This window comes from Anas acuta, chromosome 5 (assembly GCF_963932015.1).
Source record: "Anas acuta chromosome 5, bAnaAcu1.1, whole genome shotgun sequence".
NCBI classification, from domain to species: Eukaryota; Metazoa; Chordata; class Aves; order Anseriformes; family Anatidae; genus Anas; species Anas acuta.
In genome coordinates, this window is record NC_088983.1 from 14,823,258 (window position 1) to 14,839,175 (window position 15,918).

At 37.7% G+C, this 15,918-nt stretch overlaps 1 protein-coding gene across 2 annotated transcripts; it reads right to left on the minus strand.

The window, feature by feature from the left end:
* Positions 1–9,566: 9,566 nt before the first annotated feature.
* On the minus strand, positions 9,567–14,310 carry BDKRB1 (bradykinin receptor B1). 2 transcript variants are annotated; one of them, XM_068682812.1, is made up of 2 exons: positions 14,005–14,310; positions 9,567–11,274 (listed from the first exon to the last, which is right to left on the minus strand). In XM_068682812.1, the coding sequence occupies exon 2, from the start codon at positions 11,261–11,263 to the stop codon at positions 10,190–10,192; it is 1,074 nt and encodes a 357-aa protein (XP_068538913.1). In that variant the 5' UTR covers positions 11,264–11,274; positions 14,005–14,310; the 3' UTR covers positions 9,567–10,189. The 2 variants fall into 2 exon arrangements, with proteins under 2 accessions (XP_068538913.1, XP_068538914.1); XM_068682813.1 differs by lacking the exon at positions 14,005–14,310 and adding an exon at positions 12,940–12,958.
* Between the last annotated feature and the right edge of the window lie 1,608 nt (positions 14,311–15,918).

Genomic DNA, 15,918 nt, shown 5'->3' on the forward strand with positions numbered 1-15,918 from the left:
TGAAACAGCTCCCATAACATCCCCAGTAAGAACATGCCCACAGTGGCTGTGCACAAGGTATGCCTCTAGCTTGTCAGTTCGCATAGGTCAAAACTGGTTTGGAACAATGCTCTTTCCACAGAGTTCTGCAGCAATGGTCCAGGCTCCATCACAAAAGACTTCTTGTGATATATTTTGAAATTCTGTTATATATGTTATAAATTACAGCTGTATAATTATTATTATATGAATTACAACTGCAATTTAGAATGATATAGAGAAATTAACTATTCATGGAGCTCTATATTGCTTTACCAATCATTTTCACTAATAGATATTTCTTTTTCTGCTCAAAGAAGGCCATCCAATGGGGTGATACTAATTCTTTAGTATGATGCAGTATGTACCTTTTGCTAGATAATTTTAGACAATGAGCATTTAAAGAAAATAAAGCATGTTCCTGTGTAGATAGTGGGTGAATTAAAAAGTGACTGTATTCTTCAAATAAAATACTTGTCTAGAAACTGTTCAATCCAACTCTAACCAAACTGTTCAGTCTTGTTATAACTCAGTACCAGACAGTAATTGCATTCGGTGATGTTAGTAGTTACTGCAAGCAAATGTGCCAGAAGAGAAATTAGTGTATTTATTGTAATGTGTATGTGGATGGAGGAAGAGTTAATGCACTATTGCAAACAGTAATTTGATGTTTTCAAACCATAGTAATTAGAAAATATTTGTCTTAAATAGTACTGTAGCTTCTCCCTGATTTCTTTTAGAAGAAGAAATGGTTTATTGAACACCAAGAAGTATCTTAGTTTTAGTTCCATGTGTATACATATATACAGAAACTACTTATAGAAAAATAATGCAACTAACACTGGTAAGTCAGATGACAGAAAGCAAGCAAATACAACAGACTCCACTGTCTGCTTCACCTTCATTCTCCTTCCTTAATGGGTTTGTGATGTGAGGGGCATTTTTAATTACATACCTGTATATAGTTATGGCCACTCAGTCTGTTTCCTGCTGTCTATCAGTGCCTAGATTGATAAGAGATACTATCTCCTCTAGTTTTCTGATTCGCTGTTTCCTTCCCTAGCTTCTTTCACCCAGAAGACATAGTTGTTGATCTAATGTCAGATGGAGCAGCCCATACTGACAGGAGGATTTGCCCACTACCACCAGCCCCTGGTCTCGCAGCCAAGCTATGACTCAGTTGACTGGCACAACTGTCCCTTGCACAATACACGCATCGTGTGCCAAACATTGAACTTCTTTGCTGTCTTTCACCATTGTTGCAATTAACAAATACCTTTCTAAGTGCTTGACTTAAAAGATACTCAACTTTTGGATCACATGTGTGTTGGCAGCATATGATAAAGAATTTCATTAATATGTTCTGTATCTGTACTATTGTATTATTTTTTGGATGTACCTTTGGACATAACTTCCTTTCTGTGCCAGAGAATGTTTTCAAATGTCATAGTTCTACCACCTAAGGAAGTGTAGAAGTGAACTTAGCTAAGCTGCATACTAAAATGTATTTCTCAAAACCAACCTTTCTCATTAATAATACTTAAAAGTGTACAAATAAGAGAATTAGTCTAGGAAAAGCAAAGCAATTACTTGACTCTTTAAAGTGTAGTGTGCATTATTAAGGTATAACATGCAAATCAGATATAACTTACAATAAAACACAGCAAGAAATGATTCTGTGAAACTGTCTATATTTTTGCTAACAGCTTCTGATAATGCAAACTCATATCTCTCAGAATAGCTGATAATTTTTCTTTAGCATAGTGCAAAGAAATGAGTTTGTTGCTAATGCTCAGTGTTATTAACCTTACTGTAAGTGGGACTAACAGCATCAGCGCCTTTCAGTCTTTCTCCTCACACCTTTTAAAGCTCACAGAACTGAATGCAGCTTGCATTCTCTCGTTTGCTCCTGAAAGATGTACAGAAAGCATTTATTCATGTAGCCATAACCTGAGGCAAACAAAGAAATTTCCTAGCTGACTTTTGTGACAAAAACAAACAAACAAACAAACAAACAAAACACCAACCTAAGCAACAAACAACAACAAAATATTTTGGGTGCCTAGGAAGATTCTAATTTTTCCAAAAAGAAAGGTGGTTTGTCTAGTCTGTGACATTTGCCCTGCACAGTTGGCTCCTGTCCCCCAGCTCTTTGCCCCTGGACTGGTACCTGACTGCAGTGTTGCAGTGCCTCTCCTGCTCTGGGCCAGCTTGTGCTAAATGCTCCTGGCTGTTTGCAGGTCTTCCAGCAGTGGGGTAGGACTAAGGTGCCCTGCTGAACGGCGTCATCTGCCATCATCTACTGCTGCATGCTATCTGCCTTAGTGACCAGGGACTGCAAGTACCTCTCTTGCACTGTTCCTAGCTACTGTATCCAGGCTCAGCTGAACACAGTATTGTCCAACATACCAGAGAAGAATATATTGAACTGGCAAAGGAAGTGCTTCACTAAAATTGGGGCACATGGTCACTCTACTAAAAATATTTTGAATAATTAGAATTTGAAATAAGAACAGTCAAAGAATCTGATGTATGAAGGGAGTTGTATTTCACATCAGTAACCCTAAAGTCTAGGACACTATCCCAAAATAACTCGTCCAGACCTTTTGCAACTCATCAGAATAAACAGGATGGGCTCTGCAGAATACCTGGAAGTGAAGCGGAGCTGGGGGGAGTAGAGCTAGGCAGGAAGAATTGTGCAGATCCAAACTCACACATCTAATTTTATTTTACTGAAAATAAGCCCTTGGTTTACATGTGTGCTCTACAGATTGCCCATTCTAAAGTGATCAGTACTACTTTTGTGCACTTTCTCAGGGAAATCATGTGCTGTTTACAGCACTTGTTATTATTAAGATAATGTTCAGTATACTCAAAGGATATTTGATTTTTGCCATAGTGTGAAAGAAGAGATGATTTTGATTTTAAAATAACTAGGTTTTTGAGCTTCTTATACAAGTAAATGGTACATGGGGAGGACAAGAACTGCAATGCAGCCACCTCTGAGGAGGCAGCCACCAGCAAGACACATATTGTGGGGAACACGCTTGAAGTAAGTGCTATATACCCACAGGCAACAAGTGAGTTTTTGGCTTTCATGTCTATATGAAGTACTCAATAACCTCTGTTATTACAGCATCTGGATAGCATATGCTTATTGTATTTTTAGGTGTCACAGGACACCTGTGAAATTTTTAAACCTCATTTTATTAATGATGACCTAAAACTTGTTGGCAGCAGTGACCCTACTGTGTACAGTGCTGATTGCAGCAGCACCAAAACAATAGTACCTCTTTGGCTATAGTGTTTTGTCTAGGGTCACTCTGGGGTAACTGCTGATAACCTTAGGGGCAAACACAGGCTGCATGTAGAGATTACAGCAGCCTACAATGCTGCAGTTTTATCCCAGGTATCAGGCTACCACATCTGCACCCACAGTGAGGACCTGGCTCTCTTTTCTGCCTGATGCTATTTCTTGCAGGCTCCCCTGAGTCCTTCTGATGCCACTGGACCTCAGGGCAAAGGGGATATTAATGAGAGATAATGCAGCAGGTAAGGTGAATTATTTCCACCTGAGAGGTGCTGGTTCCTGAAAGGCCTCTGGAAACGAGAGCATTCAGATATCCAGTCTGGAAAGGTTATTTTAGAAATAATTATGGAAAGTAAGGATTTCTCCAATAATACATAAATAAATAAAAAGGTCTATAGCTGAGATGAAAACTGTTATTTTTTTATCATGAAGGCTTCCTCTCAGTAATAATGTTTTGGTCAAAGGTATTCAGATGACTAAGGCACAAGTGTGGATTTTTCTGAGACAGAGTGGTGCTGGTACAGCTGTTGCAGAAGGCCAAAGGGCTGAGGAGGGATAGCTGGGATCTGAGCTGGAGCTCTGTGGTTTTGGGAAGTTGAGAGCATGTTGTACAGTTGGTGGTTAGACCACTAGCCTCTTCCCGTGGGCTACTAAAGTGCGTGTATCGGGTAGGCCTGAGAAATGATACCAAGCCTTGGTGTGAACAAGGTCATGTGTACAAGGAGATTGTGTCATTAAGCACCTGAATGTTACCCTTGATCTGCAGTGACAATTTAGCAAGGAATTGCCTTGAGCTTTAGGATATGCAAAGCTTCAGTTCTAGTATGCACATCTAAAAGTCACTTTATAAAAGAGAAACTTTCTTTTCTGGAACTTGCTTCTGGTAGGTATTTTCCCATTAGCTTGAATTTACTTCTCTCTCCTTTATTATCAAGACATGAAGAGTACCCCTAGGACTGGTTGTAGGGATTTTGCTACCGTTGACAAATGGCACTCTACATATGTTCCCATATATCTGCTATTCATTTTGTCACATTAATCTTCTGCTATGGTTAATTCCCCCTTGCAAAGATAGCCTTTTTCATGAGAGGTTGCTGCCTGATTGTGATGGTTTATTGCTTAGCAGCTGTGAAATAGCTGTTAAAAAATAAACCAGGGTGTTCCTTTTCTCCCATAACCCTAACAAGAAGAAAGTTTGCCTGGTTATGTATTTGATGGCACTACACAAAGCAGTTTTTCTGTAGTTGCAGATCTCTCTCTCTTTTTTTTTTTTTCTTTTTTTTTTTTCCCAGCCCTTCTGATCCTAATGTTTGAAGCAAGACAGAATGCGACAAAACTGTGCTAACCATCATAACATCCTCTCACAAATAATTTGGGTTCTTCCAGTATATTCCTATTTTTCTACAATAATGCCCAAAATATAAGGATACTTCTAGGGCGTTAATTCCCATCAGACTCATTGTTACCCATTGTCTGACTACTACTTGCCACGTCAGAGAGATTTTATGTTGTTGCTGTGTGTGAATTACTGGCATCCATGCCAGGAAGCTGGCATGCAACCAGCAGATAAGTGTTACGAAAAATTGGCAAGAAGCCTCACTCAGAAGCTCAGTGCTTCTTGTGAAGACTAACTAAAGTTTTGTAAAATAGGCAGACTGATCTTTATATTTTTTCTTGCTTTTCCTTTTTTTTTTTTTTAATGTCTCAGCTGCCTTTCCATTTATTAGACTTAGTATCAAATCTTGATTTTCTTTTGTAAGTTATGTATCTTTTTCAAAATGGTGTTTAATGAGCATCTCACTTTATCATGATCTGTGATGCAAAAAATCAAATCCCCACCACTCCACATAACTTCTATAGTATATACCAACAGTTTTACCATGTGAGAAAGGTTTTTGTCAGAAGCTTTATGGCTAAAAAGCATAGCAGAAAAACTAAAATGCACAGGGACAAAGTGTCTCACCTATTATATATTTTTTCACTTTGGAAAAATTATTATAACTTTATAGTGGTGTACTGATATACAGACTCAAAGTTGCTATCTCTGGTCAGGACTGCTCCATTAATGTAAATTTACTGTGAAGTACCTCAAGTGAGGTTTTGGCCTCTAATGTCATAGAAAAAAATTGTTGCCCAGATAAGGAGTGCTTGAGTGTACAGATTAAATATTGCTTTTTATCCTTCTCTCAGTGCTAAATGATAAGCATTTCTCACTCCATAGCTACCTGACATGTACATTTGTCCAGACAGCAAAAAGGTACAGTGACAATTTGAAGAGTTTTTTCAAGGTTTGGACCTTGTAGTTCATCTGTTGAGTTAGCCTTGTGTGATAGATGTGAGACTTATCCCATCTCGTCCTGTGGGGAGTGATGGTAGCTGGTTTTATTCTTAATGTGTGGCTGGGGATTTGCTGTGCAGAAGTTGAAACAGATAAATAGCAAAGCTTGAAAACAAATGTGAACTTTTCCATGTGTGAATTACTTCCCAGAGGAAAATATCTCTCCCGGCTGTAGCTGTAGATTAGAGTGATGATGGAGAATAAGCCTCATCTCCTGTAAGAAAATACAGCTAGTAGATAGGGAAGATTTTGCTGGAATAAACCCAAAGTGTGCAACATTAAGATGGCAGAAGAAAGATTTCTTGAGCAGTTGCTTCTTAAGATGTTTTCCTGTACTACTAATTGCAACCAGTTACACTTCTGCTTTCAAGGTAGAGTTTTGAATTAATTAAGCCCTTTTGCTGCTTTTTGTTATATCATTTAACAACCTCCCATGTCTACTGCTTGGTGGCCCAAGGGGTTTCTTGTATTTGTGATAACAGCATAGCCAAAGTAGTTTGTGTGGATAGGATTCTATTGCTCTGTCTGAAATTGAGAAGCAAAACTCGAAAGCAGACTTGTCCCTTTTTACCACAGCTGCCCATGGGTAGGTGACCCTGAAAGGCAGTTGGACCTCTTTAAGTCATTAGTTACCAAGGTGAAACTCAAGAATCGGTCAAAGATTGGCTCTTTCTGAGCACCAGCAGAGTGAATTCATCCAGCAAGACTATGTGTCCCCCCCCCCCTTTTTTTTGCGACAGCAACAGAACAAGGAAAGAACGGAGGAGATACTCCCTCCTGCACTGGAGCAGAGCTTTGCTAACATTTTCTGTTGCTCAGTGTGATGGCTATTTGTAAGGCAGTGTGTTCTGGAGAGAATTAAAGTAGGGCATGACACCTGTGATTAAATGGATCCATTCTGCACCAAGGAGAATCATACTGGTTGTAAGAGCTGTCTGTGGAACGGTGCTAGGAGGGCAGGTCCCTCCTCTAGTAGGCTAAGATACTCAGGATTTGACCCTCAGGTATGTGTGAAAAAGGCTCAGCAACAAACAGTAACTACTGAAAACTCAAAGAACAAATCAGTTAACACAAAAGAATAACTGAGATAAGTTGACATTCTCCTCAGGTGAGCTGGTTTTGCCTTCAAGTTTCAAATTCACTTAGAGCGAAGTGAATTGCTGTTGCTTTGTCCAGCCTGGGGCTCTGTGTTTCCAGCTTTTCTCTATGTATACTGAGCTGACAGAGTAGGACTTTTTTGGAAACCCTGGTTCTTCTGCCCTCTTTCTGCCCTCGTGCTGGACCCAAAACCCTGTCTTACTCTTCTGTGATGAAGTTGTTTTGACTTCTCTTTGCCAGTGACTGAGGGTGGTTTCTACTGTTTGTCAGGCTTCCTACTGTGCTACAAAGGGGAATGTTATATTGTATATTTGCACTGATGACAATGTTCTTCCTAATTGCTGTTATTTTAGAACTTCATCTAACCATTCCAGTTCTGATTATTAGACTTCTTTGTCTCCATACAATCTCACGGCAGCAGATTCTTCAATTTAATTATATGTTGTTTCAAATATTTCTTTCAGTAAAATTCATGGCAAGATGTATGTTGCCAATACTATAGTTTGTGTTTAGTATACAAGACAAGACGGTTTAGTTTCTTGAGGGCACTGTTTGGTTTCTATAAGTGTGTTTCTCTCCCACATAAGGCAGAGTGACACAAAGCTAAATCAGAAGTGGCTAAGTTTCAGTGTTGGAAAGTCAAAGCTTAGTCATGAGACTGTATTATAACTCATACACAGAAGCAGGCCACACTGAGATTCTAGGGATGGTCTTCAGTTAAATATTTCCTGGCCCTTAAATTCATAATTTGATAAATTTAATTTTATTTTAATGCATTTACTTTTTTAGTTTCATCAGCAGGCTTTTGTGTGTGTGTGTTAAAGAGAACAAAATATCTGAAGGCCCATCCTGAGGCCCATCTGTCCCATCAGCCTATCCTTTCCTCTCTTGCCTAGCAGGTCCCAGCTCTTTCCCAGTTCCTTGTCAAAGCCATTTCCCCTTTGTACACATGCTGATTCCTTCTGTGTATCTGGATACAGCCAGTCCCTGTCTCCTGTCCTCCCTCAGTGCTTTCTTTTGGTCACTGTCACCTCCGTTCTCCTCCACACATCAGGAAGTGACTGAAGGAGATGCTGCTAGTTGCCTTCTCCCCACTTCAGTCTTTTTCTTCATTTCCTGACTCCCAGCCCCAGAGATATTTCCCTGTTCACCATTAAACACCATCCACAGCCCCGTTTTCCCAGCCTGGTTCTTGTCTTGGCTGTGGCCATCCATCCACCTGCCAAATCCTTATATTTCCAATTTAGGGATCAGGATGTCATTTGGGACCGTGTCAAAAGCTTTACAGAAGTCCAGGTAGATGACATCAATCAGTCTTCCCTTGTCAACTGATGCAGTCAGTCCACCACAGGAAGCCACCATTTTGCCTACTTCTGAGTTGTAGAGTAAATCCATTGATTTGCAAGACCCTGTTCAGTACTGTTTAAAGCAGTACTTAACTTACAGATGCTTTTTCTTCTGGTTGTGCATGTGTAAAATAGAAACAGCACTTTCACAAAGGTCCTTGTCACATTTGTATTGAAATATATGGATCACTTTTCATGAATTTTGGATTTCAGTCAAATTTTCAGTCTATAAGTTCATTCTATAAAAACAAGACAGTGATCTAGAAGTGTTTCTCCTTTATTTGTGTACAATGCTTAACATGGACAAGAGTTAGTGCATACAAGATACTTTTCCTGTTTAAGGTTTCCCATGCATGTTGGGGAAATGGCACTTCTGTTTATGCACTTTTTTTTTTCATTTTTTTCCCCATTATTTATTTATTTATTTATTTATTTCCTTCAGGCTATATCTCTGTTTCGGAGTTTATTTGAATTAAGGCTTCAGATGGGGTTGTATGAAACAAATCGTGTGAGCAATATTTTAAAATAGACTGGAATTAGGTTCTTTATCTCAAATGACTCACTGGACTTCACATACTGTTGTGATTGCTAATGTCTAACATTTGTATGAAAAAAAAAGAACAACAACTGAAAGAGTGAAGCTAATAAAGTTGTGAATGATTTTTTTCTCCCTGATCTCCTTAATCCACCCTTTACACTTAACCCATCATTGCAGGAAGTAGACTTTCAACTCACCAGAAACCATTAAAAATGAGTACTATTATTATTGTCATGTTGAATGGGTAGATTTCTATAATAAGAGATTAATTCCATATTCAGAATGGAAAGTCCATTACAGTGAGTACAAGACTGAATAGAGTTTATAATAAGTAAGTAAAACATTATACAACATTATGGTTGTACGCCCATTTCTGCACTCAGTATCCTTCTGGCTGGATGGACTTGCCTATAAATACATCTCCTTTCTTCCTCTTCCAGTGTCTGCACATATATTTGCTTTGCAGTTATGGGAACAGATATCTCAGCTGCATTGTCTATTCTACAACCGTGGCTGTGACAGAAAAAAAACCTTCTTCTTTATCTCCTGTCTGACATATTGTTATATCATTATAATAATAATAATTATTATTATTGGTACTATTAATAGAGTTAATATCATGGTAGAAGCAAGGATTTTTAATCACAGACCTATATATTGATCTTGCCCAAAGGGATAGGGAAAGAGACAAAAGACAAAATAATGTAAAAAAGAAGGTTATGGTGGAATGGGATGTTATGCTGTTTACTATTTTTGATTCATAAAAATACAAGTATGTATCTAAGGATTTGTCTCAGATGAAAAAATATAGTGTCAATGCTCATCAGTGATATTTTCATATACAGAAAATAAAAAGAATCCTTGCCTACTTTATGAGTGGTTGTGTAACATTTTACTCGATCCAAGAAATTGTCAGAGTTTGAGAATGATACCACATTGTTTTGCTTTTTATTACAACTCATATACACTTCCTTTGTGGTATAGTGTCTTATACAATATTTATGCACCATATACATTTGAAATGAACAAACAATTATTCAAATTTTCTATATGCTACATTGAAAATACAAACCACTTAAAATACTGTTAAAAATAATGGGAGCTGTTCTATCATTGCAGTTGTCATCTGGAGATTAAGCTCATATTTGCTCTGTAATACACATTATAATATTTTGCATGGTGTTACTGGTGGTATAATAGTTGTCATCATAGATACAATGTAAATTTTTCAATGTATAGTGTTCTGTAAAGAAACCAGACTTCTGATACATTGTCAAAGAGCTTTTCTTTCCAGTCACTAGTAATTAATGAAACAGGTTAGATCATTTTGTATAAAATTCTGGTATCACATGTCATACATTTGGATGGGTAACACAGAAAAGGAAAAGCAAACTTGGGGCAAATAATCAGTGAAGTGATTGACTTTAATAAATAATTAACTTAGTCTGTGAATACTAGATCAGTGCAATTCATGTTCACTTTTAATGCCATTTGAAATAAGTTGAATTATCAAAATGAAGATGGAACTGAAAATCATTATTTTATACTAATTTTGGCTGGAAACATGTTGAAATCTTCTCTTTGAGTGATACCCAGCTCAAAAAAAAAACACAGGGGAAAAACTGTGAAAAAACTTCTGAGGCCTTTTGTCTGAAATATTTCCCAGAAAAGACGTAAATTATAGGGTTAATGCAACTGTTGGTGATAGCCAGAGTAGAACTAAACTGCTCGCCAAAGTTGATCAGTTCTTCCCAGAAACAGCCTTTGACCACTTCCATCTGGAATAATACATCAAGGAACGTAAAAAGATGACATGGAGTCCAGCACAAAAGAAACATCAGCACCACTAAGAAGATCAGCCTGGTGGCCTTCGTGTCTTTGTGGTTCTTGCAATATTGTGTCCTGAGTGCTCTTCGTTCCCTTGTGTGTTCTTGTAGGGAGTGAATGGTAGAGAAATTGAAGAAGATGATTGCTATAGATGGCAATGCAAACCCCACTGTGCTGAATACCAGGCGCTCGGCTATTGCCCACAATGGGTCGGGGAAGTCTAAAATACATGCTGAGATATTCCACTGGGGAAAGTGTTTTACAGTCCGAAATGTAAAGATTGGGATGCTTACAAGGATCCCAAAGAACCAGGTAAGCAAGCAGATCCCTTTGGCCATGGTTTTGTTCTGTATCCTTCCGTGTGTCAAGGTATGAACAAAAGTCAAATAGCGATCCATGCTGACTGCCACTAGCAAGTAAATGCTGGTATACATGTTTAGGTGAACGGATGCACTGGTGCTACGACAAAAGAAATTGCCAAATGGCCAGTGAAACTTGTTTCTGACATTCTCTGCCCAGAAAGGGAGGCACGTGAGGAATATAAAGTCAGCAACAGCTAGGTTCATAAGGTAGATTTCAGCTGTCTTCAGGGGGCCCTTGCACAGTGAGTAAACAACAAGAACGAGCAAATTTCCAAGCATTCCGATAACACAGATGGCGTTGATGTACTTGGGTACTAAGTAGTAAACGATTTCCCACCAGTCATTCAAGTCTGGGCAGCTAGTTAAGTTGCTCTTGTTTTCACTCTGGTTTGAGAAGGGAATATTCAGAAGAAGACTTTCAGCCATTTTTCAAAATTCTGAAATGAACAGAAGAACATCTTTAAAGCAAGAGAAAAGGACTACAAAAAAGAGCCATAACATTCTAAAAGTTGTCTCCTATTGATTGTGTAACAGACATTTAACTGTTGGAAATTCTTTATTAGTGCTCATTGATTGTATAGGCTAGATCAATCCATGATTCTTGTGGGCAATGGTGAGAAATATTCACAAATTGATAACAATGGAAATTCCTTTACATCCCGTGAAAGTTCCTCTCTTTGTTGCCTCTGTTCAAGGTTGCAGAGAGGAAGGCATGTATCAGTTTAGTGTAAGTAACTCTGTGTGTCTACGTCAGGCTGGTGAAAGCAACAGAGATAGCAGAAGTCCAGCTCCCTGAGAGTAGGGGCAGTCATGCTGGTGACATGATGCATAGCTCGCAACTTGTCCTGCCCTTTCTCATACTCTTGTGTGCTATGTATAACTTTAGCAGGATGGTGCCAGTTTTGCCATGTCTGGGACTGCTAATCACTGTCTGTGTGTGTAACTTGTTTGGTTAAAATTGCATTCTCTTCTTCTCTGTCAGTTCCTCCATCCCAGACTTTGGGATTAAAATTACTGCTAGATTAGACTTTTTTTTTTTGCCCTCAAATGTCAGCAGTTGTAATAATAAAACACTGACTTCTCCTACACCATGTGCTCAAAATCCTACCTGGAGGGAATGCCTCTGCAGCTCCAAATTCAGTGTGCTTCTCCTGTCTAAACAGAGGCAGCTCCAGTTCTAAAAATTCCACCTGAATTCAGCTGGAGAGAGGCAACCCCAGACACCAAAGCATTTAGTATTTCATAGCATTGGAAATACATCTGCTTCTTTGTGGTAATGGTAACTCAGTGTGAGATTGCGCAGGAATGAGAGCATGGATAAAACATTATACCCCTGTGAAGCTCCACCAAATTACCAGCGCTGCCTCCTACAGAGACTTTATTCTCCCAGTGTTGTCATGCATGACCATATTACCTGGATCTTGTCTATTACAGGCATTGACTCTTAGAATTGTTTCAGTAGGTAAGAGATTACTGAGTCTGTGGCGACATCTTACATTTCTGTATTTCATATGCAAGGCAAGTGTGTCAGTCATAAAAAAAGAACCATTAAAAAAAAAAAAACAAACCACAATATTTTGCAATCAGTTGCCCTGAATGTTAACTTCCTCTTACAGCTATTTGTCTGCTCTTTCAGTTTTTACACCAAAGAGATAGCTAAGGATAGAGCTTCTGAAAAGAGCATTTAAGGTCAGGGTTTGTCTCTTTTACATGTATGTACAGCCTCAGTGATGTCTGTCTGAGCAGTTTGCAGTACATATCTCTGTGGTGGAGAAAGGAATTAAGAGTACTAATATTCCACTTCATATGAATCAGTACCTAACGCACAGACCATTTTTCATTACTGTAGAATTAAGCGCACAGTCAAGTTTTATTTGAGTTCATAACCATGCTCAAGCTGGCAGGCTTGTCAGGGGGCTGGGCTGCAATTCAAACTAGCACAGCTCCATGGCTTTACACACCTTTCCTCACAGCAGTCAGAGTTCACTGAGTTCACCAACCATCTTGTGCAATCTAAGATAACTTGTGAGGATCTATAACTGCAAAGAGGGTGCAAAGAGTAAATGAATGAATTATCAGCATCAAGGAAGCAGAAGTCTAACCTTTGTCATAGCAGGAGACTGATTACGGTGGGAGAGTAATGGAAGAAAATCTGTAGCATTGTATATCAAAAATACATGTCAAGAGCAATGTAGAAAGACACCAGTTAAACATTTCCTTTTGTAAATTGAATTATTACTATTACTAAATATAGAGGAGAAAGACATGCTTGTTTTCCTTGCTTGCTCATTTCCTGATATTTTCTTGCTATCAGTCGGTTTGTCAGCCAGGTTGTGCACTTCATATGGCACATGTGGGCTAGAGCCCCAAATTCATCCATCGTGGGCTAAATTAAAAACTTTGGGAATATTTGCTTGTCATTGCAACTGAGATTTTAGCCACAGCTAGATCTGACTTGTTCAAGTAGCAATTGTGCATGAAGTTTCTGTAGAGCTTGTGTTACTGGGATAAATTTCTTCAAAGTCTACTAGCTAAAGCCCTAGTGCTACCACAAGCCACAAGCCACATGAACTTATAGCTCCAGATTTATTCTTGAGAGAAAATGCAATTCATTTGCAATTGCTTAATTAATTTCTTCTTCAAAGGCAATTTTATTTTGTGTTTTGAAGTATTTAAAGCTGATTTAAAGCTGATTGACAAGTAGCCACAAGAATGGTTTTCAGTTTATAGCCTTAATGCATTCCAGTATTCCTGCTTTTATGCAAATAATGACATATTTTTTTTTCTACTTTGAACTAATTTCAGATTAGTTTCCATGTTCTTTGACTATATTACCACTATTACTATTAATAAATAATTCCTAGTTAGGATCATGTCTTCTGGAAACCTTTGAGTTCTGGAAACAATTTTAAAAGCAAAGATAACTTTGAAAGAGAAAATTCTGCAATCAGATAAGTATATTCAGCTATACAGAGATTCAAGGATTGAAACAACATATTTTTACAGATTAGGAGGACCTTCAAAGTTAGCTGCACAATGAAAGAGAAAGGGGATCTTTTACTAGACATAGCAGAGCCAAGAGCACAAAAGAATATATATTTTTTTTAATAGAAAAGCATTTGAAAGACTTTTAGTAAAGATAAAACATTAAAAACAGATAGAAATACCTTGTCCTTGTGTTTCTTGGAAGTGTAGGTGAAGCTTCAAATTCAGGAAAAGTTGGCAAATAGCAGTACAGTGATTACCGAGAGAATTCAAAGATAAATCCTGAGGCAGGACTGAGTGCTGTCGTGCTGTCTGAGTGTTTTGTTGGCCAAGCATGTTGTGTATGATAAAATTTGGCAGAAAGCCTTAGGATTTTTTTTTTTTTCCTAAATGTCAGCTGAAGTAATTTTCGAGGCATGTTAGATATTTCATTCTTGCAAAACTATATAAGCCATATGCCTTGGATTTTGTGTTCATGTAACCATAAATGAAAGTTTTACCGACCTGTAGGCTGGTGGCAGTTAAAAGTTCCTTTGTGTGATTAACTATGTCTGCAACAATAGCAATTTTATCAACAGCTCCAAACCACCCTCTCAGTGCCAACACAAACAAAGCCAAACTTTTCACTAAGTTTTCAGTGTGGTGGGAGCTCCTTCCTTGGCCAGCCCCAGGGAGGGAAGGTGGCACTGCATCCGTGATGGGTTGTGCCAAGGAGCTGGGGCTTTTTCTTTGGGAAAGGATGCTGAAACTTGGAGCCACTAAATCTTTCCTCTGTTTTTGAAAACTGATGTCCTTTGCACTCCACTATTACTGATTATCACATGAGTTTCTGTGAATGTTACTTTTCAGGAGTGCATGATGATGGCTATATTTTATCAGGCATGTACCCATATAGAATGTGCATTTTGTGTGATCGCCTCAGTCTTTGTAGCCTGAGACTAATTGTTTATAAACTTATTTTTATGCTTTTCATTTTAATTGTCCTCTGATTAAAGCAATATTAAAAATAATGAAAAAACAACAAGAAAAAAAGAAGATATATATTGGTATATCAATGTATCAGATTTTTAAATACAAAATCTCTCTTAAGTACATGTGTGTAAAAAATAGGTATTTTCAGCTTCTTTTTAAAGAGCTGTGAGAAATTATGAGGGCACTGGAGTGTTAATTACTTATATGAAAGCATTCTTCCCATTGGCTATCTACCTAACAAATGCACCATCTCTCTGAATTCTTTCTCTTTGTGTCCTTTCTTGTTTGATGAGTTAAAAAGAAAGACTGTGAAGGCTGAGCTATGATATCTTATGAACTTCCCTGTCGTCATAAAAAATACTTTGATGCCAACTCTCTTTTTATTCATTAAGAATATACAATGTTAGGGTAAAATTGACAGAATCTTGAGAAATTGTTCTGATTGAAAACCATAACAATGAAGGAAATTCTAAAATAAATAAATAAATAAAAACACAAAAAAAATAATTTGAAGATTTAAAGGATATAAATATTTTATTTAAATAGCATCTTATTTCAACATGTATTTATTTTACTAAATAAATGAAGCAGTATAAAAATATATCTCAAATGAAGCTACATGCTTCACTTCTGTCAAAATATTTTTTTTAGGCATCTTGATTAAAACTTTTGTTTTGGTGAAGACCTGAAACACATTTTTATTTTTTTATTTTTTTTAATTACTTGGCCTAAGGAGCCCTAATAACCAACAGGAGATCAGTCTTTAAACATTGCAACCCATTCTGACTCAGTAAGGTAAGTGCAATAGAAGAGGAGATCTTCGTCACAGACTTCCATAATTTCTTCTTTGCTTACACTAGTGGATTTTTGTTTAGATTATTTTTTTTCATAAAGAAGAACATTTGAGCAATAACAAGAAGTCTGGAATTGAGCCTTGCTTGGACTTAACTCTATAAAAGCAGCCAACATTCACATTTTCTCATAGACTGAATAGCAGCTGCATCTAAAATCTAAATCAAAAACATTGTCTTACTAAACTCATCATTTCAAAATGGGATCAAAGCATTATACATTTGGTGGAAATTGTGAAATGAATAGGCTCTACTACAGCTCTCAGTTCTTAA

What these genes read in the sequence shown, in the direction of transcription:
- BDKRB1 (XM_068682812.1), bottom strand. Translation starts at nt 11,263, where the DNA reads ATGGCTGAAAGTCTTCTTCTGAATATTCCCTTCTCAAACCAGAGTGAA.